Genomic DNA, 23722 nt, shown 5'->3' on the forward strand with positions numbered 1-23722 from the left:
TGGTTGGGATACAGTGATTAACAAGACAGATATGGCCCTTATAATAGTGCATTCGGAAATCATTGTTGATAGACTAAACATTCATAGCGTGTACCAAGGTTTGCATAAGTGTTTGATGTTTGAAGATCTCAAATTAGTAGAAAATGAACTTGTGGGTAAATATTCTACTTCTGTTTTAGTTGCCTTTTGGTTGAAGAAGCGTGCATGCACCGTGTAATTTCAGTGATAGAAAGCATCTAACAGTGATCTTTTTGAAAACCTGTGTACCATAGAAATCTCAATCATAATAGTGCCTCATCCAAATATTCTGTTTTATTGGTTCCTACTTTGTCACCTCATCCACTTAAAGGCCAGACAGACCTATAGTTCTGTTTTGAGACTATCCTATAATTATCATCTTTCTGGGGGCAGAAACCTTAGTTTGTCATCAAAATACCTTCCTTGGAATATGACTATATCCCAAATTTGCTCTTGTATCACTGTGAAGAAATTTATTTATCTTGCACACAATTGGTAAGATAACTTTTCAGTTCTGGCAATATTAATGTAAGTAGCATGTTTTTTGTCAAGTGTTATAAGAATTAATTCGACTTTTTAAAAGGCAGTTAGCAGTCATTTATGTATATCCTGGGTAGTTTGACTAAAAACAGCAGCAAACCCATAACACAGGAGATTAAAAAGTAGGTTTAAGAGAGAGTAGCAAGTACCTTTAAGTACAAGGTATTGTGTTTCTCCCTCTTCAGGGAGGTATCAGAATAATCTCCAACCAATGTACCTCTGATTCTCTAAAGAATCTATGCTGTTGGCCATGTTTGGTTTGCTATTTGTTGAGACCTCCCCCAGGAGGACAAGTTCTCATTTTAGATACAGACCATATCCTTTTATGGTAGAGGTAGTCATTTTGCAGAAGCATAGTATTAATCATAAAAAAAAAAAACCATGCAGGAGACAGTGGATTGATTTTTATCAGTCTTGTTCTATTGATCTTCATATTATAGTAAACTGTTGGTCAGTAGTGTCAGATTGGTAAGTGGCCAGTTTATAATTCAGTGCTTTATATTTAAAAACAGGCTCCCTGCCTCAGGACAACTTGTACAGTGTAAGAAACTTAATTCCAGGTCACCTTACAAAACTTTTTTGTAAACCTAATTCCGACTAGCAAAGGCTGTCAAAACAGAGGGGGGAGGATACAGCTGCTTCCAGCCAGAAGCAGAGGCAGCAAGGGGCATACCAGCTTTCATGCTTTGACAGTGTAAGTTCTGGTAGATGCAGTTCACTCTCCAAGGTACCACAGTTTCCACTGGTATGAACTTCACGTAATTATCACTAACATTCGGTAGTTTCATTAGGAAACTAGGAAATCCATGGACCAGCAAAACCAAACACTGCCCTCTTGTGCATGTTCTTTTTCTTATTAAAATAAAATGGAGGGTTGAGCAAACATTTAATGAATGCTTCAAGAGAAATACCATACCATTTCTTGGTTGTTTTTCTTTAAGGTGGTTAGAATTTGTCAGTTTTACTGTTTTGCCTGATGACTTCAAAACATTGTCTCCATTCTTCTTTTCACAGTCTTCATAGAAAGACTGATGACTAAAAAGGTAATACATATTAGAAGGAAAACTTGCTCTATATTGTCAAATAGTAATAAAACTCACACCAAATCTCTACTGTGGTAGGACTTCATTTAGGGCTGCATGTCACTGGACAAACGATAAGCCTGTGTTGTTTCTAAGGCTTAGTGATAGGCTAAAATGTGTTAAAAACTCAGTTCCTAAATTCACTGTTAGTCTTGAAATCTATTTATTAAATAGCAAGTAAGGTCCTAGTGGCAGTTAGCATGCTGCAAGTAAATATAACATTTAAACATAGAATCTTTGCAGTGAAGGACCTCGGGAGATGAAAATTTTGTATTAGGGCACGTTTCATACATGGTATCCATAATTGTATCGTGTGTCGAATTTTCTTTTTTACATTAGTGAAGAAAGGCCATCCTGAGGAGGACTTGGAAGCTTTTTTTGGTGCTAGTGTCTGAAGAGGTCCTACTAACTCTTCTACAGTAGATTAACTGTGCTATATACATAGTCTTTAAATGTGTATGGATGTTGTGTTTCAAAGGAGAAGTCCTAGAGTTTATTAAATTCTCCTCTGCCCAGGGAAAAAAGGTACCTCAGTGTTATTATGGTTGTCTCCAGAGCAATTAGATTTCCTTTCCCAGGAGGAAAAAGCCCCTAGGTATAGTAGCTGCGGTCCTGGGGCTGTCATGGGTATCTTACTACTGCTGTCACATCTTTGCTTCTGGGAGCACTTGTGAAATTTATAGGAGTTGATTTAGGTGATTGATTGCCACAGAGATTTGTGTCTTAAAGGAAGTCTGAAACAATACTATGTCATAGCTAAATAATGACCACCATTCCTGTGAGCCCTTTGAGCCAGTGAACTCAGTCAGGAAACTTGAGTTCTGGGTTGTGTGACCTTGAGCAAGTCAAGTCTCCCTTCATTCTTTGTCAGGACCTACTGTATGGTGTATCTAAAACCATGTGTAATGAACGGTGTTATGGGATTCCATTGCATTTATGAATTGGGATTCTAAAATTCAACTTCTCATATCTGAATCCTTTAATCTCTTCATAGGCCAATACTAATTTTTCCACTTAAAGTCTTCCCTTTTCACAGGCTTTTCTATTCTATAAGATGCGGCAAAGTCTCGAAAACTTACAGCTTCTTCTATAATAGAACTCATTCATATTTTAGCTTTTACTTGGAAGGTCATGTGAACCTTACAAAAGTCTGATTTGGAGGGAGCCATTATTTATTTTAATTCTGTAGAATTAAAAGTGAACTTTTATTTATAAAAAATACATTAGTGTAGAACATCTTTTGTTTGTCATACTTTAGTGTGTTTGCAAAACAGATGTTTAAAGCGTGAATTTGTTGCCAAAACGCATTAATAAAAACTAAGAAATTTATTATTTAAAAATAATTTTGTGCAGTTCTATTTTGTTCATGCTTTGGGACAGCAAACTTTATTTTCAAATAATGCCTTTTTAATTACAAAATAAGCACATACTTATATAAAAAATGGAGAAATGCAAGAAAATATAAAGAGGAAAATTAAAATGAGCTTAATGAGATAATCATTAACATTTTGGTATGTTTCTTTTTCGCCATTTTTCTGTTACATATATATATCTGTATATCTTTCTAAGCAAAAGAATTTTGTATAAGAATATACCATAATTTGTTACCCAGTCCCCTGCAGTTGGACATTTGTGTTGACAGCTGTATCCAGCTAGCTCAGGTCCTAATTTCATAACTGCTTATGTTGCCAGTTTGTAAACAGATACAGGGATGGTAAAAGAAAGAAAAGTATTTTGAAAAGCAGTTATAAAATTAATCAGAGTTAGGTTTATGTAATATTACATAACCAAGTTTATTTTTATTTGGGGTAACATTTTTTATTAGAAAATTAATAGTAACACATTGTAAACTATTTGGAAAACAATGTATAAAGAAGAAAATAATATTTCCATTCATAAATAACCACTAAAAATATTTTGGTACATTTACATTTGGTGTTTCTATCTTATCTGTATTTTAAACACAATTAGAATAACTCATATTTGGTTTTGTAAACTGCTTTTTTTCACTGACATTTTCCGATGTCATTTAGTACTCTTTGAAAACACGATGTTTTTAAATGGCTCCTTCTTTTTTTTCAAATGCCTATACCATAATCATATTTAACCATTATTATTTTATTAGACATTTAAAGTCTTCCCAGTTTTGCCCTGTTAAATAGTCCTGACTCAGACACCCTTGTTCTTACCTTTTGTCTTAAGAATAATGATATGTTTGGCTATATTACCAGCTCCCTACAAAAAGCTGAATTTATTCACATCACCAACAGTGGCCTTGAGCATGCACTGCTCCTGTCACCACAGCCTGCCTTCCCTGCATACCGTAATCTTTTTAGTGAGTGAAAATCAGCTTCATTTTACTTATTTGGTAGGTGAAAAGCACTGTTAGTTTTGTCTACATTTAAACTTCCTTTTTTTTTTTTTTTTTTTTTTGTGGTACGCGGGTCTCTCACTGTTGTGGCCTCTCCCGTTGCGGAGCACAGGCTCCGGACGCACAGGCTCAGCGGCCATGGCTCACGGGCCCAGCAGCTGCGCGGCATGTGGGATCTTCCCGGACCAGGGCACGAACCCGCGTCCCCTGCATTGGCAGGCGGACTCTCAACCACTGCGCCACCAGGGAAGCCCTGGAATTTATTTTTTATTTAAATGTAGATAAATCCAGTGCTTTTATTCTTGTGTGACTGCCTCCATCACATATGCTTCCTCATTCAGATGTTTTCTTTTACATTTAGCCATAAAATATTGGGTTTATAAGGTGAAGGTCTAGTTTGGTCTTATTTTCCAGATAGCCAATTCTTCCTTTCTTCTTAGATTTAAAATTGTTTCTTTCTTGCATATAAAGTCATTATATTTGTTAGTTCTATTGATCTTATCAACAATTCTTGAACCACAGCTCTGATTATCTCATAATTTCACAATATTTGACAAGAGAGAGAGCCTATTTATTACCATTTTCAAAATGTTCTTAACCATTTTCATCTGTTTTTTCAGGCAAACATTCAAATAGTATTGTTGACTCATAACACTCCCACTGAGAAAAAAAGAGGGAAGAAAAATATGTGATTGAAGTTAAATTTCATTGAAGTTAAGCCTAAAAATTAATTTGGGAAGAAATGACATTGTCATATTATTCATTCTTATCTAGGAATGTGTTACATGCCTCTCATTTCTTGTGTCTTTTTTATACCTATCAGCAAAATGAATAACATTTTTTACTTTTTTGTATGGTTTCTATATTTTTCTTGTTAGACATTTTTATTTTCTCATTTTTCTTGCTCTCATGAATAGATGCCTTTTTTTCTGTTAGGTTGTCCAATTGCTTATTATTGATGCATAGGAAAGTTTTGATATTTTTGTTGGCCTGTTTAGTACCCAACCATCTGATTGATTACTTCTGAGGCAATTTGAATTTATCCCTTGGCTTTCTTGGTATAATATAATATGCAATTGATATTTTTGTGGCTCTCCTTCCCAATTTGTTTCTTAATTCTGTTTCATGCCTTACTGTACTAGGACTTTCAGAAAAAACATTAAATTATAACAAAAGTAAAGGTTGTATTGGGGATGGTGAGCTCTGTTGCCTTGTTTCTGATTTAATGGAGATGCTCCTAGCATCTTATCATCTTATTAATGTTACCAATTACTGTTTTCCCAAGATTTTACTGTGAAAAATTTTAAATGTACAGCAGAGCTGAAAGAATTTTATAGTTATCACCTAGATTCTACCATAGTTTTAGTATACTTGTTTTATCATACATCTCTTAGCACATTTTTTAATATTGATAATCTCTGTTGTATTACAGAAATATTCATCTGTACTTACTGTTCCAAGATTTTAAAAAGTCAACGCTGCACTAATTGTAAAGATACAGATGAATACAGCAGTCTCTTAGCTCCATTATCATGAAGTAGCCAATCTAAAAAAGTTAATAAAGCTTTGAATTGGGGGTTTAGTGTGAAAACTGTTCAAATGGAGGACAGTGTTAAGCATCAAAAGAAGGATAGCAGTCCAGTTTGGGTTACAGGAGGAAAAAGAATTGAAGTTAGAATTTTTCTGTATTTGACCAGACTTTCAAAGAATGTCTTATTCAGCTGCTGACAGACTACTTACTTACAGAAATAGCTACTTATTCCAGTCTACTTGCCAGGTGTATTCTATAGTGAAATAATGTCCATCAAGTTATGATAATTGAATCACAGTATCTCTTAAGACTATCCATTCTTTTTGTACTGATTCTGTTTACCCAGAGTATTAGTTTTCTAGGGCCAACATAACAAATTTCCACAAACTGGGTGGCTTAGAACAAAAGGTGTCAGCAGAGTTGGTTCCTTTGGGAGGTTCTGATGGTAGAAACCCTCCCACACCTCTCTTCTAGCTTCTGTCAGTTGTCAGCGGTCCCTGGCATTCCTTGTCTTGTAGATGTATCACTCCAGTGTCTGCTTTCATTTCCTCATTGTCTTCTCTGATTGTGTTCTTTTTTTTCTCTTGTAAGGACACTCTCGTTGGGTTTAGGGCCCAGCTTGACCTCATTTTGATCCTTCCCAAAATTACATCTGCAGAGACCCTATTTCAAATAAGATCACTTTCTGAGGTTCCAGATGGACATGAATTTTCAGGTGACACTCTTCAACCCACTACATCCGGCGACTTCTTTAGTAAGCAGGAGTGGAAAGAGCATGGGCCTGGAAGTTAAGGAGCTTATCTGTAATGCTAGCCAGCTCTGTAACTTTGGGGAGCTTATTAAGTGTAAGCTTGTCATTGTCTCTATTTCTCAAATGTGGAAGTTGATCGGTGAATAATCTTTCAAAGTCCCTTATTGTCCTGAAGTCCACAGTGAATGATGAAGAGTCATATGCATAGCTGATTTATAGCTCTGCCCCTCTTATTTCTCTCTGACCCCTGATGATTTTTCAGGGATATTTTTAGGTATGATTAGTATCAGAGGGGCTTTGAGATCTTTGGATAAAATGTAGGATATCACTGTCCAGGTGTGTAAGTGAACTGAGGATGTTCCTTCCTTAGACCTTTATGGATTAACAAAAGAGAGTTGCTGTACTTAAAGAAACTTTTCCCATTTTTTTCATCTCTGCCTTCACTCTGTTGTTTAAAAACAACCCCCCAAAAAAAGAAAATTTTAAATTGTTTTGTTGCTGAAGATCATTTAACACATAGATGCTCTCAGAGAGGAGATGGGACAATTAGGTTCCAAAGTATTTTAGTTTAATGTTACTCTCTTTCCTGCCCTCTACCCAGTAATTTTACTTAGTGATGAAGAAATGCACACTGGATTGTAGATAGTGAGCACTGTATGACAATCCTGAAACCTTATTTTGAATTACTAAAATGGTGAGGTTTAAATATCTCTTCAGGAGGGATAGTTCACTTAAAGGCACAGAAGAAAAAAAAAAAAAAGTTCATTTACATGGCATTATCCCTTGCTTAGAGAGCCATTCCCTGCCTTCTATATGCTCACCAAGACACAATAGGAGGAACTTTCTGGCTGCAGTTTTTATAGACTTAGTGTTACTGAAATGAAGGTGCCTCAAGGACATTTCAATTTGTTACTAGCTTATGGTTTCTCATCTCATGTAAATTATTTTTCCACCTTTCATTTTAAGTCTTTGCTGTCAGGGTCTTGCAAAGCGATCATTTGGTTTCCCTCTGTGAAGATACTCACTGATCACTCAGCTGACAATGTCCTTTGTCTATAAAAGTGTAGTACCCTTAGGATTTATTTTATCACTTATATTACTACCTGTAGATTTCTGTTTGCATCTCTTTCCCTTTTTTGTCTTATAAAATGTCTAGGGCTATAAACATTCTTATATGGGACAGAAGAAGTATATTTCAGAAACAGGTCCCTTTTAGAGTCTTAGAACCAAGTTCTCCTACAATTTATCCACCTGGTAACAGCAGAAATATCTATTCCTTTGACATAACTTAAGCTTAAAATGCTTGAAAGTGAATAATGAATAGTGCGTACTGTTCCTAAAGCTGTCTCTTTTGGTGGTGGGGCAGGGAGGGGGTGCCTAAACCCAGGAAGCAAGGCTGTCTTGAATTTTTATTACCATCCTGAAATGTCTCTCTCGCTCTTTTTTTTTTAAATTTATTTTTGGCTGCATTAGGTCTTTGCTGCTGCGTGTGGACTTTCTCTAGTTGTGGCGAGTGGGGGCTTCTCTTGTTGTGGAGCTCGGGCTCTAGGCACGCAGGCTTCAGTAGTTGTGGCACGCGGGCTCAGTAGTTGTGGCTCACGGGCTCTAGAGCGCAGGCTTAGTAGTTGTGGCACACAGGCTTAGTTGCTCCGCGGCATGTGGGATCTTCCCAGACTTAGGGCTCGAACCTGTGTCCCCTGCATTGGCAGGTGGATACTTCACCACTGCACCACCGGGGAAGCCCCTGAAATGTCTCTAATCTCATCTTTCCTCTCTATTTCCATGCCTTAGCCTACTTCAGATCCTCTCCTCAGTTGTTACCACAGCTTCCTAACTGGCTTTTGCCTCTAGTATCACCAGAGCTACTGCCCTACAAAGTAAGTTTGATCATATAATACCCCTGCTTAAAAACCTTTGCTTCCAGTTGCCAAAAAAGTTAAGTGCGAACTCTATCATACTCTTTAAAATCTGGACCCAATATTTTTCTTTAGTTTGATCCCCAGTCTCCCCATCTCATGTATATTTCGTCCACACTGAACTCCTCATTCTCGGAACATTTTAAGGTCTTTCATGACTCCCTTTCTTTTACATATTGCTTCCTCTGCCTTGGGTTATTTCACTTTATCCACCCTCTATGATCTGTCTTCAAGAAGCATGCACAAATGTTGATTCCTCTCTACTCCCATATACTACATTCATACCACTAATACAGTCCATTTTACAGTGGACTTTATAATGTGTTTTGTTACATACATACATCCCCAGTGATTACACTGGGAGGCTTTGCATGGTTCATCTTTTGCCACCATTTTGCCAATTGCTTGGTATAAACTAGGACTCAGTCAACATTTGGGGGTGACTAAATGAATGATTAATTATGTCTAAATATCGAAGTCATTAGACCTATTTCCCAACTTCATTGATAGTCTATTGGTTATGTATAGTTGAAAAATAAACACTATACTAATGGAATTGTATTCGGCTATATCTGAATATACCTAGAGAAGACGGTGTACAGTATGGTGAGACCCCAACTAGCTTTCTCCTGAAAGAGGTATTCTTGGTTTCAGTAAAAGCCTTAACTGAAACCACTGTTTTCTGTTTTCACCTCTGTTTCCTACTTCCATTCATTCATTCTTTCATGTATCATTTATTCACCCATCTTTTGATCAGACACTTACTTACTGAATGTCTGTTACATGCCAAGCAGATTCCTTGGGCTTAGATAGCTCCTCTTGTAAGTAACTAGATGGAAACCGTAGTTATTATTTTCTTCGATTCAGCTTCCTTTGTTTTGACAATATCCAGAACACAGAGCACATGTGAAAAAGACATAGGGATTTTAGTTAACATTAAATTCAGATAAGTCAATAATGTGATGTGGTCCTGGGGTGACCATGTAATTTATTGTCTAAGTGGGATACTTTAGGGGAATGAGGGGGGGTTTGTTAATAATCCAGGATAACAGCACTATTTCAGGCACACCCTACATATAATCCTTATAGTCTAATCAGATTGCATTACTGGTTGCCTTCTGTCTTCCAGGCACATCTTAGGTTTTTCTACCTTTATATTTTTGTCTTTACTGATAACTTTGCCCTTTCCTGTCCAATGCCTGGGGCCTCTGCATCCCGCAGAAGCCTGTCCAAATCAGTGAGCTTTGCCAGGTCAGCACAGTCCATAGAGATCTCTCTCTAACCTGAATTTATTTAACGTATCATTTATATAGTTAATTAGCAGCTAGATGTATTCTGGTTTGTCACAGTTTTACTGTTTTGACCGTTTCTTTAACTCCTATTGTTTAACTTTTTTAAACCTGACGTCTGCAACTGAACTGTATATTGTTAAGGTCAGGGCCATGTTTTGAACTTACGTCTACTCAAGTACATACTCATACTTACGTAATACTTATTTGTTGCATATTTTATTTCCTGGCCTACCTTTGTCTTTCGTAAAAACTCTTCCACTTTACATCAGTGCAGTGTGTCTGTCTGCCACCCCTCCCACCATGACCAAGAAGAAAGCTTTAAGAGCTTTGTAATTTTTTTGCAAAAAAATTTTAACTATTACATTTTAAACTTAAATATTTACCATGAAGTATCTTAAAATATATCATTTTATCAGTTTAGATTATACTATCGATATTTAATTAATATTTTTTAAACATTGAAACATTGCAAAAAGATGAAAAGTGGTGCTCACAGCCCAGTGTACACACCTCCAGCTGTGGTAGCACATTTTAATGAAAATTGAAATATTCAATAGCCCTACATTTCTTAATTATAAAAATAATAGGTCTTTAACAGAAAAGAAAGTATTAATTGCCAGGCTTAGAGATTTAGAACTATAGTTAGTGAATTATATTCTTGAGTCTTTAATTTGGAAGATGTTACCAATTTATTTTTATTCTGACTTTATTTTATATAGTTAAATCCTAAAAATACAAATTAAATAAGATTTTAAAAAACTTTTAAACTCATTAATCATATATGCCACGAATCACTGCCAATTCTTATTTAACTTCCAGAAATACTACGGTTTTATTCTGTTAGTCACTAGAATGGCAATCACAAACCTAATATTTTCTAGCCGATCCAGATATACTTTCCAAACATAAATTGTTTATGGAGTTATATTAATCAGTAAACTAGTCCTTAATTGTCTGAATGTTTTCCCAAAGTTCTTTTATTAAAAAGAAATTTATGAAAATAGCATATGTTCATTTCAGAAATTCAACAGAGAAGTATACAAAGCAGAAAGTGAAAACCGATCTTAATTACCACCAATATTTCCCTCTCTTCTACCCACCGCCCCCAGCATTCTTGCTCCCAGGAGATAATCATCACTTGTAACAGTTTAGTATGTACCCTTCAAGACCCTGTTGCAGTAACTCTATACCCTTGATGGTCAACAGTTCATTTACAGTGACATCCATTTCTTTTGGAGGCCCCTACACTGGGCTGGTGGGGACTTTTCCATTGTTACTGAGGAGCGCATATCATCAATGAGGAGTGCATGTGGGGATGAGTCAGACTTGGCACCCTGGCCTCAGGTGGCTTTCAGTGTAGTCAGAGAGGTGTACAGTGATAACTGTAATACAAGATGAAAAAGGTGTAAGAGAGGAACAGATGAAATGCTGTGGGATTCATGGGGTAAGGAAATTATTTACCTTTGAGGTGATATTTGAGCAATGCTGTGAAAGACAGACAAGATGGTTTGGGGGCAGGGAGGCAAAAAACAGATATACTGGTAGGAGAAAGGCACAGAGATGCAGGGGGTTGACAAGGCTATTCCATTTTCCTAGACTGTAGCATGCCTGTATGAGAGTAGCAGCAGATAAAGATGCAAAGGTAGTTTGGGGGAGAACTCTAAACACCTCTATAATAAATCTTGAAAAACTTTTGAACAGAATAGTGGCATGACTAGAGATGTACATTAGGAATATTAATCAGACATTAGAGAGAGTAGAGTGTCGGTCACAGGCTTTGCAGTAATTTGGAAGAGGAGTTACCACAATGAGGTGTAGTAGTAGCCATTGAGCTGTAGCTGAAACAGGAGCTCTAGGTCTTAGCAGCTACCATATTCCATCAAACCTAAGAAGGCTTTGACTGTATGATACACCTTTAGTTTATGTACTGGGGTGGGCGTGGGTGGAGGGAGGACACTGCCAGTTAATTTTCAGACACCACCAATTATAAGATGTACCTGATTTTAGAGATTATAATAATGAGGAAATGTGCATCATAAAATCAGTGAAATAGAGTAAATTGCATGTGCACAGGGAAAAGAAGGGGTATGCAAGAAAGAAAGGAGAGAGTTGAGAAAATGAAAGAGGGTGGGGGTGATGAGATCAAAGGCACAAGTGGAGAAGTAGACCTTGAAGAGGAGGATGCATCTTCCTCTGCCATGAGATGAAGAGAAGAATGTGCAGTGACTCAGAGACATGTAGAACTTGAGAAGCTAAAAACATTAAGCAAACCCATATTTAATAACCTCCATCTTGGTAAAAGAGGAGGCAAGGGCATCTGCGAAAAGAATGACGGTAGTGGGTTTGAGGGCTTGGGACTTCAGAGTGGAAAGGTTTCGGGTAAGTGGGGCACTAAAGATGGAGTATTAAAGACAGTTGGCTAGAAGGACAAAAAGCATTCCCAACAGAAATGAGGGGCCCAGTTAAGGTTGAAAAGCACAGATTTATAAAGAAACCAATTGGCCCTATTTTATGACTTTGTCCAGGAACACTTGGTACCCTGCGAGAAGGATGGAAGAAAACAAGAGGAAGGTGCTTTCTGCAGGGTGGGAGATTGGCTGGATAGGTATGGTGGAAGGACAGAAAAGCTGAATAATCAGAATTTCTCCTAAGAGATACAGTTGATTCGGCTTGCCATGGAGTTCAGGCTGAGAAATGAGAGGTAAGGCCAGAAGAAGAGTAATAGATGAACAGATTTTTAAAGTTGCAGTAGGGTTTTAAAGGATTCGAGATTATAAAGAAGGTGAAGAAAAAATTATTTTGGAGAGGTGGAGTAGGTGAGTAGAAGGTTGATTGGGGAATTTCAGAATTTCAGATCATAGGGTTGAGTATTGAAGATACGTTATCATTCTCAAACACAGATGGGAGTATATCTCTGTGTGGTCTGAAAACCTCTATTTCAGGGTGAAGTCTCTACTACTCATAGAACAGGCAGGGCTCATCACAGGCTGGCCCCATCCTACTCTTTCAGACTAGTGTCTCCTCATTGCTTCCCCATATTCTAACCACACTGAACTCTTCTCTATGCCCAGAATCCTCAAGGCTTTTATCTACCTTTTGCCTTTGCTCATGTTCTTTCCCTCGCATGAAATGTTCTTCCTTCTCTCCTCTGCCTTGCAAACTCCTGTTCATCTTCAAGACCTAACTCAGACGGCACTTCCTCTGCCAGGTCATTCAGCAACACTGAGCACACCTTCGTCTGTGTGAACTCTGCTCTGTTCAGACATCCTATGGAATTTTATCACAAGTGTATTGATTTATATGTGTCTTCAGTAGATTATAAACTCCTTGAAGTCAGAAACTAATTCTCTTCTTTACCCACAGTGGATGCACATAACATTAGGTACTTAATATCTGCTTTTGTTGTCTTTGTTGTTGAATTTTAAATGAATGAGCTAATCCAGTGCTTCTTAAACATTAATGTGCATTCGAATCACCTGGAGATCTTGTTAACATTCGGATTCTGATTTAGTCTGAAGTGGGGTCTGGGATTCTGCCTTTCTAACAAGCTGCCAGGTGATGCCCGTGATGCTGGTTAATGGAAACTAATCCATAGTGTCTTTGCCCAAGTAAATAGCAGAAGTGGAGTAAAGATAAAGGTCAGTAGGAATGTGGAAGTGGAGCAGAGATTGGAAGAACTCTCAGTATGAACACGGAAGCCCTAAAAATGATAGCAGAATGTCACGTGGGAAGAGATGCTTAAAGCTTGGACTTAAGCAGGAGACCATTTGTGGAGGGTGGTAGTTGACAAGACTGGATGATATCGTTCTATCACTTGTATTTTAGAAAAGGAAAGGCTGTTTGGTGATGGCAGCTGCTGTGTCAGGACTACGGTGAAGGAGGGTCTCATGGAGAGGGCTTCAGGGGAAGGGAGTGGCATTGCAGAAGGCGGATTTGGGGATTCACAGGAAGGGTTAGGGGCCTCCAGTGTTTATTCCCAGTAGAATGGCATTTTCACCAGTGCAGACAGAGGGTGAAGGAATGGGAAAGTTGCTTTCTGGGGGAAGGGAAGCCCCTGAGGAGATGAGAGGTACTAGAATTTAACAAGGAATCATTTCCTGATCTTAAGTTTCCAGGTTCAAAGCACAGAAATTCCCTTTTTCTTTTTTGTCTTTTATATATTTATTTATTTATATTTTATTTTTGGCTGCATTGGGTCTTCGTTGCTGCACGTGGGCTTTCTCTAGTTGCGGCGAGCGGGGGCTACTCTTTGTTGCGGTGTGTGGGCTTCTTATTATGGTGGCTTCTCGTTGCGGAGCACGGGCTCTAGGCGCGTAGGCTTCAGTAATTGTGCATCGCAGGCTTAGTTGCTCTGCGGCACGTGGGAACTTCCCGGACCAGGGCTCGAACCCGTGTTCCCTGCACTGGCAGGCAGATTCTTAACCACTGCACCACCAAGGAAGTCCACTTTTTTTTTTTTAAACTCATAGATGACAGAAGAGGTAGTACTAATAAGCATTCTGTTCCCACATATAGTCTCACAGATCTGATAATGCTAGGGATGGGTTCAGTAAGCCTAATTTCTTTAAGTACTATTGTATAGAAGCAATATATGCTTTTCTAACATAGGGGAAAAGGCAAAAATAAATTTAGAAATGTTTAAATTTCCTCCTATGAATCCCCTTCTCCCACAAGGAGGTAATCCAGCTTGATGTGTACCCTTCCAGCTTTTATCCATGCAAATTTAAGTACACATAGACAGGAACTTTTCAGATTTCTTAACAGTACTTTTACATGCACATTATTCTACAGATTGTTTTTCGCACTTAGGACTGTGTCATAAACATCTCTCCAGGCCAATGGATAGTTTTTCTAGTAATTTTTAAATAGCTATGTATAAATATAGATGTCCCATAATTTGTTCTGTCATTCTCCTACTGATGGGACAGTTGGGTAATTTCCAACTTTTGCTAGTACAAACGTGACACGCAAAGAGAGTTCTGTTGTTACCAGTGCCTTAATAACAGAACTCTGTGATTTCAACCAGCCACCCGTATCACAAGTAACTTTTTTTTTCAAGGACCTCTTTTAATGAAGCCTAGCAGTGGCCAGACCTGTACTATCCAATATAGAAGCCACTAGTCACATGTAGCTACTTACATTTAAATTTACTAAAATTAAATCAAATTAAAAATTCCCTTCCTCAACCACATCAGCTTCATTTCACGTGCTCAGCAGCCACATGTGAGTAGCGGCCACCCTGTTGGACAGTACAGAACAGACCGTTTCCATCCTCACAGAAAATTCCATTGGACAGGCTGGACCAAACACTCTAATGTTACATCCTAAAGAAGAACATCTTTTTCAGTGGGCTGGTGTTTTAAGGAGAGCACAGTTTTTAAAAGTACGAACTTTGTGTCTTAATTGGTTGCCTCTGCAGTTACTTCAATGAGAATCAATACCCAGATGAAGCAAAAAGAGAAGAAATTGCAAATGCTTGCAACGCAGTTATACAGAAGCCAGGTAAGGTAGCAAGTGCTGCTTGGCTCTGCTGGAGCTCTCGGCTCAGGTCATCATTTGGGACCTAAGTCTCTTCCTCTCCCAACGGGGTGCTCTTGGCTCCATTCCTGCCATCCTCCTGTGGATGGCCACTCCCCTGTCCTGTGCTTCTTAGGGGGTGATCACGCTACTCCAAATCAAACTTCATGTGGGAATTCCCAGCGAGTGTCCTTGCTTGAGATACGCAACCTCGAAATTATTTTTTGTGAAGACTGTGTAGATTTCTTTTTCCAAAAATACAGCATAAATATGCCAATTTCAAAATAGTTTTAAAGTTTGGTATACTTAAGCAAGGTTAGTTAATGAAATTATTAAGATAGGGTGTGTGGGTTTTTTTGGTGTTTTTACAACTGTTGAAAATTCTATAAGTCTGTCTTTCTGCTTGAAGAAAGAATTTTTTGGAGTTGGCTTCTTCCTCCTTCCTACATCGGGATGACTTCTTAGGTGGGAAAAAATGTAGGGTAATTCCATTCTGAAGTCCTGTTGTTCCTGTGCAAGTCCACAGAACCCCTGAAGCACTCATACATCTTTCCTTCCAAGTGCTAAAGTGCTCTTTCATGTTTTACAGGGTTTTTTTTTTAACCAGAAACCATTCTCAGTTAAGATGATCCAGTTGATCTCCATTTGGCCAGTTACTTAGATTGGCTTAAAGGCTATATATATCAACAACACAAAAGTATCACTGTTTTATAATAATTAAATACTAATTTATCCCCCCCCCCTTAGTTAGAAGCCAGACTTTTAATAATCTAGAACACACAAGCTCAGCTACAGTGATACCTGTACCCTTATTTTACACAAGCCAAAAAGTCCCAGCCCTAAAGCTGTGCTGGAACTCAAACTCTTCGTGGAAAATACTTCACCCCCTTACCATCAAGGGCCTAACCTGTTTTCTGGTTTCTCCACCCAGTGTGGATTAAAAGCTGAATAAGGGAGGAGGGAAAGGTACAAGGTGGTTGCCATGTTGGTAAACATGGTGCTATCCATAAAACGTCACATTTGACAGCAAAGAAGAGAATACATTTAAAATGCAGTTTGAATTGTGCTATGTGTTCCAGCATAGTTACAATTACGGCTGGTCATAGTGATCTTAATCTTCAAGAAAACATGGATAGCATTCTCTGTCTTAAGACAGCAGGAAACTAGGTAATATAAGGCCTTAAAGATGTAAATAAACTTCAGCTATCTGGAAACTTGATAAAGAATAACATATTCATCTAGAGTGATGCTGATCAAATGAAGCCTTCATATACAATCATGTGAACTTTGAACCCCTAGTGGACCGAATTCTTTAATGTAGTAATATTGGAATTCCCTAATATTGTGTGGTTTTCTGAATTCAAGCATTTTGTGTTATTAGTTGCTATTTGTATGTTTATTTATATGTTTATTCATTCAGTAATTGAGTCTGTACATAGTACTAGCTCATGCTAAAAAATATTACTTCTATATCTGTTATTCTGGCAAGAAATGCAATCAAAAGAACATTTTTAAAAAGAAAAGTAGTAACCCTTAAAACTAGTCTCAGATATAGATTATCTGAATTTTATTGCATGCATTCACAGGCAAAAAACTGTCAGATCTGGAACGAGTTACCTCCCTGAAAGTGTATAATTGGTTTGCTAACAGACGGAAGGAGATCAAGAGGAGAGCCAATATCGGTAATGTATCAGAGAGGCTGCTGTCTCTTTTGAGGCAGTTATGGACGTTGCGTTTATTTTAAGAGTGATTTCCGTTTAGAACTGCAGGTCTAAATGATCCTACCTCTTAAGCCTAATGAGACTTGCCCTTACGTTTTTCTTCATTGTAGTTTTAATAATGCGAAGTTAATATTAATTACACTATTTGTATTGTAATAAGAATGGCATTATTTCTGAAACTCATTGTTCTCAATATGCTAGAATCTAGAATGTCTCTGATCAGTTACTCCTGGGGTGCATATTAAAGATACTTGTAAGGGCTTGAGAGAGGGAGTGTGATACCCTTAGCGTCTTCGTTATTACTGAGCTATATGACCTAGATGTTAAGAAACATGTGATTAATAAAATTGGAATAAGAGTCTTAATATACAAGGAACCTAGTAAAAGGCGAGATTTTTTTTTTTTTTTAAAGAGAGCATTTAAGAAACATGAATTGATGAGATTGGGGTGGAGGGGTGGTTTTGAGCTTCTAAAATTGTGTTTCATTTATAAACGTACTTCCTTCCCCTTCATCGTTACAATTCTCAAGTGCTTTATAGAACCCCAAGACAGGAGAGCTGTTTAATTAGTTGGTAAGTATTTATGAAGCACCTAACAGTCAGCCACTCAAATGTACACGCATAGCAGCAGGGGCTCCAGAATGGGAAACGTGTTCCTTCCCTGACCTCTGTGCCGCCGAGTTCCATCTGTCTGCAATTTAAAAGAAACAAAACATAGAGAGGAGTCTAGGTTTTTGTTTAATTGCATTCTAATTCCCTCAATACAAACTCAGTGTTTAGACCATGATGGCGATGTAACAGATAATTTAGGGATCTATTTGCTTTTTTCGAAGAAGCAGCAATCCTGGAGAGTCATGGGATAGATGTACAGAGTCCTGGAGGCCATTCCAACAGTGATGACGTCGACGGAAATGACTACTCAGAGCAGGTGAGCAGCGGAGGGGAGGCTGCCGGATACAGGGTGGGTGGGACGGTGTGACAATTCCGTGGGTGCGTTTTGTGCGGGGTGGGGGAGGGGAGGCAAGCGAATGTCCCTCCACTCGGCTCCTGTGTCTAGTTAGATTTTCGTGTAATTTGAAAGTGAATTTGTGAGAAATCGTTATTCACCTACATGGATTTATTGTCATATAACAGGATACTTGGCAAGTACGCAATGGGGAGGAGGAGGAGGGAAGAAGTTCAGAGGGAGGCAGAGAAGCAGAGAAGGTAGAAGAAGAGAGGAGGATCTGATCCAAACAAGCAAGTTCCACCGTCCACCACACACACACTCACTGTCCGAGAGACACTAGGGGCTGCGGGCAGCTGTGACCCTGCCTGGACACGTTCGGACCAGCACACAGTAGAAGGGCCCACCCACTTCGGCCCCGTTGCCGTGGGAACCCTCGTGCCGAGATAGTGGGTTCCTCCAGAGTCTCTGGCACATGGACACACACACCCTCTCATAAATGCATGTCTGTCCACCTCACCCTGACTTACTCTCCACTGCTTAGGGGGAAAATATATTTAATTGTAGCCACTGGATGGAATAATTCAGTAACTAAGAATGTGGGAATTTTCCCCCCACATATCTGTTGACAGAGTTCATTACATTTTTTATAGGATTTTAAACTCGTTCCATTTGGAATATGAAGAGAATGTACGGTCTCTTCTCCTAGGCCCCAGCAGGAAAACATCTGCTCTTTCCTATTTGATGTACACCTTTACCTTGCCCCTCGGCCAGCTCTTTTAATAGAGTCCACTGTGGCCTTCTGCCGACCGCTTTGCAGCCCCTGTTTACCGGCTTGAGCGTAGACACTGCCACTGCCAGGGTACCAGCAGTTCCATGCTGATCCCTACTTAAACTAAAGGCCAGCCTGTGCGAATGAGCACAGAATTTCCCTCTGAGGACTCCAAATCAGCGCTCCATGTTTCACTCAAGAGAATGTTGTGTGAGTCTGAGTGGAAACATTCCTGTTAGTTTTTAGTCTACCAATGTAGGTGGATCACTTCCACTTTTTCTCCCAGATGCCCTAAGGGCAACACATGCCATGCTATTTTTCGCCCAAAGGGACTCACCCTTTTCCAAAGCTTTTCGATGCAGAGTTCCCCTGAAGATGTGACAGGTGAGAAACTTACCCCTTGTGTGAAACACCATCTTCAGCGCCTGACGAACATCCTGCAGTGCCAGTTTCCTCCACAGCTGTATTGTTTAACACATCGGCGTTGCGGAGGGCGAGCTTCACACTCCCTCCAAGTAAGACACCTGCACTTCCCTTGCCCGGCTCCCTTACAGTGGGAGAGTGCCAGGTGACATTTTCTCGGGAAGCCATTTCCAGCAGTTACACTTTTGTCCTATTGTAATTGAGAGTTTGGGGTTTGGGTGGGGGGGTTGGTTTGTTTTTTACAAAAATGCATTTTTATCCGAAAGGTGCTGGTGTCTGTAGTTTTGTCTAGTCTTCTCAGTTGAGTAGAGAGATACTATGAATTCTGATAATCTGTTTGTAAGAGCACCAATCCAGAATTTAAGCTCACCTAGTTTGGCCTTCAGTAACTAGTGCTGTATTTGTTGCAAACTTGGAATGGTCCAGGTTTGATCATCATCCCCAGCAATCTTTCTGATAGAAGGAAAAAATTCTCAACAAGAAAAAAACATTTTAGTGCTTTTTATTTGTTGAATCATAAAAATGCCAACCCGAAGTCTCTGGACCTATATCCATTCAGTGTCTACTTAAATACATTTCACCTCTATTCTATCATGACGCCCCCAACTCTGTTTTCTCCCACGAATGTTCTGCCTCCCCTTGCCCGCAGCATGCCTTTCTGTGAGCTAGAGAATTTTACCAGTGCACTAATAACATTTGTTTCTTATCTCTGCACATCTAGGACGACAGCACTAGCCATAGTGACCACCAAGACCCCATCTCATTAGCTGTGGAAATGGCAGCAGTCAACCACACTATCTTGGCATTGGCCCGACAAGGAGCCAACGAAATCAAGACAGAGGCCCTGGATGACGACTGATGAGGGAGGATTGGACACGAGAAGTTAACTTAGTTTAGACGTAGCACCTTAGCAGACTTTCCTCGGTCCTTAACATGTGTTCTTACAGTATAACTTGCAGTTTCTTGTATGTCAGTTAGCCGTTAGGGTCTTGTTCTGTGAAGATGGCATGGTGCCCTCAGCCTTTGCATATACTCTCAGTATTAATTCCCAGTAAATAATAACCAACCAACCAACCAACCAATCAACCTTCCCTCTCCCAGACCCCGAGGCTAGAAAATCTTGCTGCTCTGTCTTAGCATTCCAAGAAAGTGCTTCCAGGTATTTAGATAGCCCTCAGTTCTCAAATATTAGGCTGTGTGTATTGGGTACCTTTAGATTCCTGTAACACTAGTCTGTACCCCTTTTCCTTCCCCAAGACTGGTAGGATGCAAGCTGAGGTAGTGTGGCCCAGGATGGACAGACGCCATTTGGGGAGTACCCACAGAGTAAAAGGGACACTAGAACCCCCACCTCAGTGTGGGAAGAATTGATTTCCAGCTGCAATAAGCCGTGCCTCATAATAGTCACACTGTGGCTAGATTATACTTCTTTGGGTGCTGTGCTAAGAATGTCAGTGGAAACACTCGATCTCAGATTTTGGTTGATGTTAACATGCCTGACACAGACATCCTTTCCTCTCACAAGCTGTGTGACTTAAGTAGATAAAATACTGCCTCTGCCTTTGGGACCATGATTAAAACAAACAAACAGAAAAATGACAAAAAACAAAAGTCATTTAAAAAAAACAAACCCACAAAGCCCAGCTTGAGAGCACTGGGAAAAAACATGAGCTGAAGGTCTAATGGATGTTAGGTCCAGTTCTCAGAACCACTATACAGTACGTGGCACAGGTACATGCCGGCCTGGAAAGGTGCTGGAGGTCGTCACGGAAGCTGCTTTGCCTCCTGTCTGTGTCCCCTTTCCCTGCTACCAAAAAAAGGCATTTCGAGGATGGAGCTAAGGTCAAAAGTAAGTGAATGAACTTCCAGTCTTTGTATCCATTAACTGAAGCCCCCTCAACATGAGAGGTTGATAGAGGACTTTATAGCGGGATTATGCTGACTGACTCTCACAAACGCAAATACTTTCCTAACTAGGAGCAGAAAAAAAGCAGGGGACGTTTGCCACTTATGCGGTGGGTCTGCGAGATACAACAGGATGTGACTGCTTTGGTGTTCTCTTTACTCTGTCCTTGTAGAGGTGTGAAAAGCTATATTGCTACAGGCAATTTATTTAATAATTGGAAGCCATATTGATAATGGATGTGGTAATATTTGTAAAGTTTAATCTACTTTAAGCGGCAGTAACTAATGGAATTTTTTTCCTTGATCACATATGTAGCACTTTTGTTACTTTTTAAAGATATTTATATTTGATAAATCTTTTTTTCATTTTGAGAACTCAAAATACCAAACAGTGAACTTGAGTTATAAAGTCACCCTGTGATCACCTTGTCGTCCAGTAGCAAAATGATGAACTATTCATGCGTCCAAGAAAATTACATCTGCTGGCCTTGTATGAAAATGATCTCTTGGCATCCCAATTAAAGGACACACTGTCACTGTGGGTAAGAGGAAACAGCCTTCAGTGTAGCAGCGTAGGGTGCGTCTGAAAGAGGCACAGCTGCTCTCTATTTCCTGCCTCGTTCCCTCTCTCCTTCCTACAGACAACGAAGCCTCGTTTAAAGGGGAATATGGGCCTGGCTGTTAAGCAGGGCGTCATGTGTTTATCCATTGCCTGAAAGTGATTCTAAAATTGAAGGAGGGTGCCATTTCCTTACCTCTTCACCCTTCCTCCCCCACCAAATGTTTTCAACTTAAAACCATTGAGAGAGAGAATGACTGGCCGCCTTCATTTCTCCTTTCCTCAGCAGTGAGTTTGAACATCCGCCAGCTCCTAGCTGGTCTCACTCCACCTAAGGCACACGCTGATGAGATCACCTCCACTGTCTGTTCATCCTGCTTATGTCAGTGTGAGGAAGCCTTTGAAAGGCATGAAGGTGCCACCTTCTGTGGGTCTGTGACTTTATAGAGCTACAGGCAGGGCCTGGGCCTGCTCTTGTCCTTGGATTTCAGGGGGAAAATGTATATATTTTTTTCCAGCTTCCAAAAATTGAAGTAAAATGGAGTAGCCTTTTCTGTTTAACTATATTACTTGAACCAACAAATTCAAGAGTAGCATTTGTTATTCTCAGGAATGATCGATCCCCCCACTCATTTTCTTTCTCGGTGTGTTTGACTTTTTATTTCTATTAGAAGACTGTGTTATCTTTCTTTCCTTTCCTTTGATATTATTTAGAAAAAATACAACATATCTTTCCATTTCGGTGGAATTTTGTCTGCTTATTTTCAGTTGAATCAGAAAGAAAAGGAGAGAGAAAAATATACTGACAAGCCACATCCATGATTTATTGTAAGGAGATTATTATAATTGATAGCTTCTTTAAGATGGGATTGCTAGTATCATTTGTTCTTGCTGGTCCTTTTAAAGAAACAGACTCAAACTGTAAAGGCAGCTGCAGTTTCTAAAGAAACAGGGTGATTGCCAGAGAAGAGCTAAAAGGTTTCATTGATTTAAGACCTTTAAGGAAGGAAAGAAAGCTTCAAAGAGTAAAGGAGAGTATCCATGAAGGCAGTACCAGGTGCTTACCTGGAAATCTGGGAAAAGTGAAAGAATGTGTCTGCCAGTGCGGGGCAGCATTGCCTTGGGTTCAGTAGGAACTGGAGGAAGGAGCCCTGCACGCGGAGTTCTTTGATTAAAGAAGACTGCCGGTCTGCTCTAACATCTACTGCCTTACATACAACTTTTGCTTTTTCTCCAGAAGTGAAAATTTAGTTCTTTGGGGCCTCGATTTAAGTCTACCATTGGTTTTTTGTTTGTCATCAGGTTTAACTCTGCTGTCTTCTCCAGGCTACCTTAGCTCTTACAGTGGCATATGGAGTTGCCACTGTCTAATTTGTAATATCTTTGGGGAGTAAATTTTTTTCTTAAGCTTTTTCAGGCTTAAGAGGTGGTATTAAAATAGAAACCCTAAACTGCTCTCTTACTGAAGGGAAAATAGCCAGGCTCTTAAAGCATCCCATCGTGTGCTTTTCGGTTTTTCTGTCCTCTTCTCTCACTTCCTGCTGTACTTTTTTCAGGCCCCCGAGGACTCTTTCAGGGGCTGCTCCTTCCCAGGTGAGGAAGACTAAACGTGTCAGGTGGGGAAACCTTGCAAGCAGTTCAGGTAACTTGTCTGTTATTCTTTTAAGACACTTTCATTGAATTATACGGTGGTCACATGGGTAAATTTCCTAGCCTTCTTAAAACACAGGCTTACAAAGGGACCCTTTAAAGATGGACCATCCTAATGCCATTTCTGCCCATCTCTTGAGAATCGTAACAGCAGATGAAGGCCAGGGAGGGCTACACGGTACACTCTGATCTGCGACCTTCCAGGACCCGTCAGCACCAAATAGACCTTGTGGTTTGTTTCAGCAAAGCCTGTAAGCCCGGAGCACCCCTTAAGGCAGTTTTCTTCAAGTCTCAGTACTTTGGGTGGCCTCCTCCCGCCTGTAGAGTCTGTAGAGTTCCCACATGTTGTCGTTCGGTGGGTGGGCTCTCCCCCACGTCTCGTAGTCCTTCACAGAAAGAGAGATCCTCGAACAGGAAGACCCCTTTCAGCTCAGGCACGGTGATCACCTAAAAGGACGTGAGGGAGGGAGCAGCCCTCAGTATGGGAGGATGCAAACCCAGCCCCCGCGTCCTGTAGGTTTATCATGGCAGTAGTTGCTGATGAACAGCACCTTTACCTCAAAAGGGACAACTCGTGAAGAGCTAGTGATACAGTTGCTTTCGTTCTCCCTGTTTGGCCTCTGTCTTTACACACTTCCCTCTTGGATTTCAACCATCAGGCACCAAGTGTAAGTAAATAGACTTTCATTTCACCAGGAATCTACAGTCATATCCTCTCTGTCTGTGAAC

At 39.7% G+C, this 23722-nt stretch overlaps 1 protein-coding gene across 10 annotated transcripts in view; it reads left to right on the plus strand.

The window, feature by feature from the left end:
- The window catches only part of HMBOX1 (homeobox containing 1), a 178141-nt gene extending 154419 nt beyond the window's left edge, over window positions 1-23722 (plus strand). For 2 of the 10 annotated variants that reach the window (XM_082842632.1, XM_082842636.1), the window contains 5 exons: window positions 14921-15003; window positions 16605-16700; window positions 17572-17666; window positions 17873-17944; window positions 19601-23722. In XM_082842632.1, the coding sequence (XP_082698758.1) occupies window positions 14921-15003; window positions 16605-16700; window positions 17572-17666; window positions 17873-17944; window positions 19601-19738 (484 nt within the window). In that variant the 3' untranslated portion in view covers window positions 19739-23722. Of the gene's footprint in view, window positions 1-14920; window positions 15004-16604; window positions 16701-17571; window positions 17667-17872; window positions 17990-19600 lie in introns of all 10 variants that reach the window. The other 8 variants (XM_082842634.1, XM_082842635.1, XM_082842640.1 and 5 more) reach the window with 8 other exon arrangements.

This window comes from Leucopleurus acutus, assembly GCF_964270905.1.
Source record: "Leucopleurus acutus genome assembly, chromosome: 7".
NCBI lineage: Eukaryota > Metazoa > Chordata > Mammalia > Artiodactyla > Delphinidae > Leucopleurus > Leucopleurus acutus.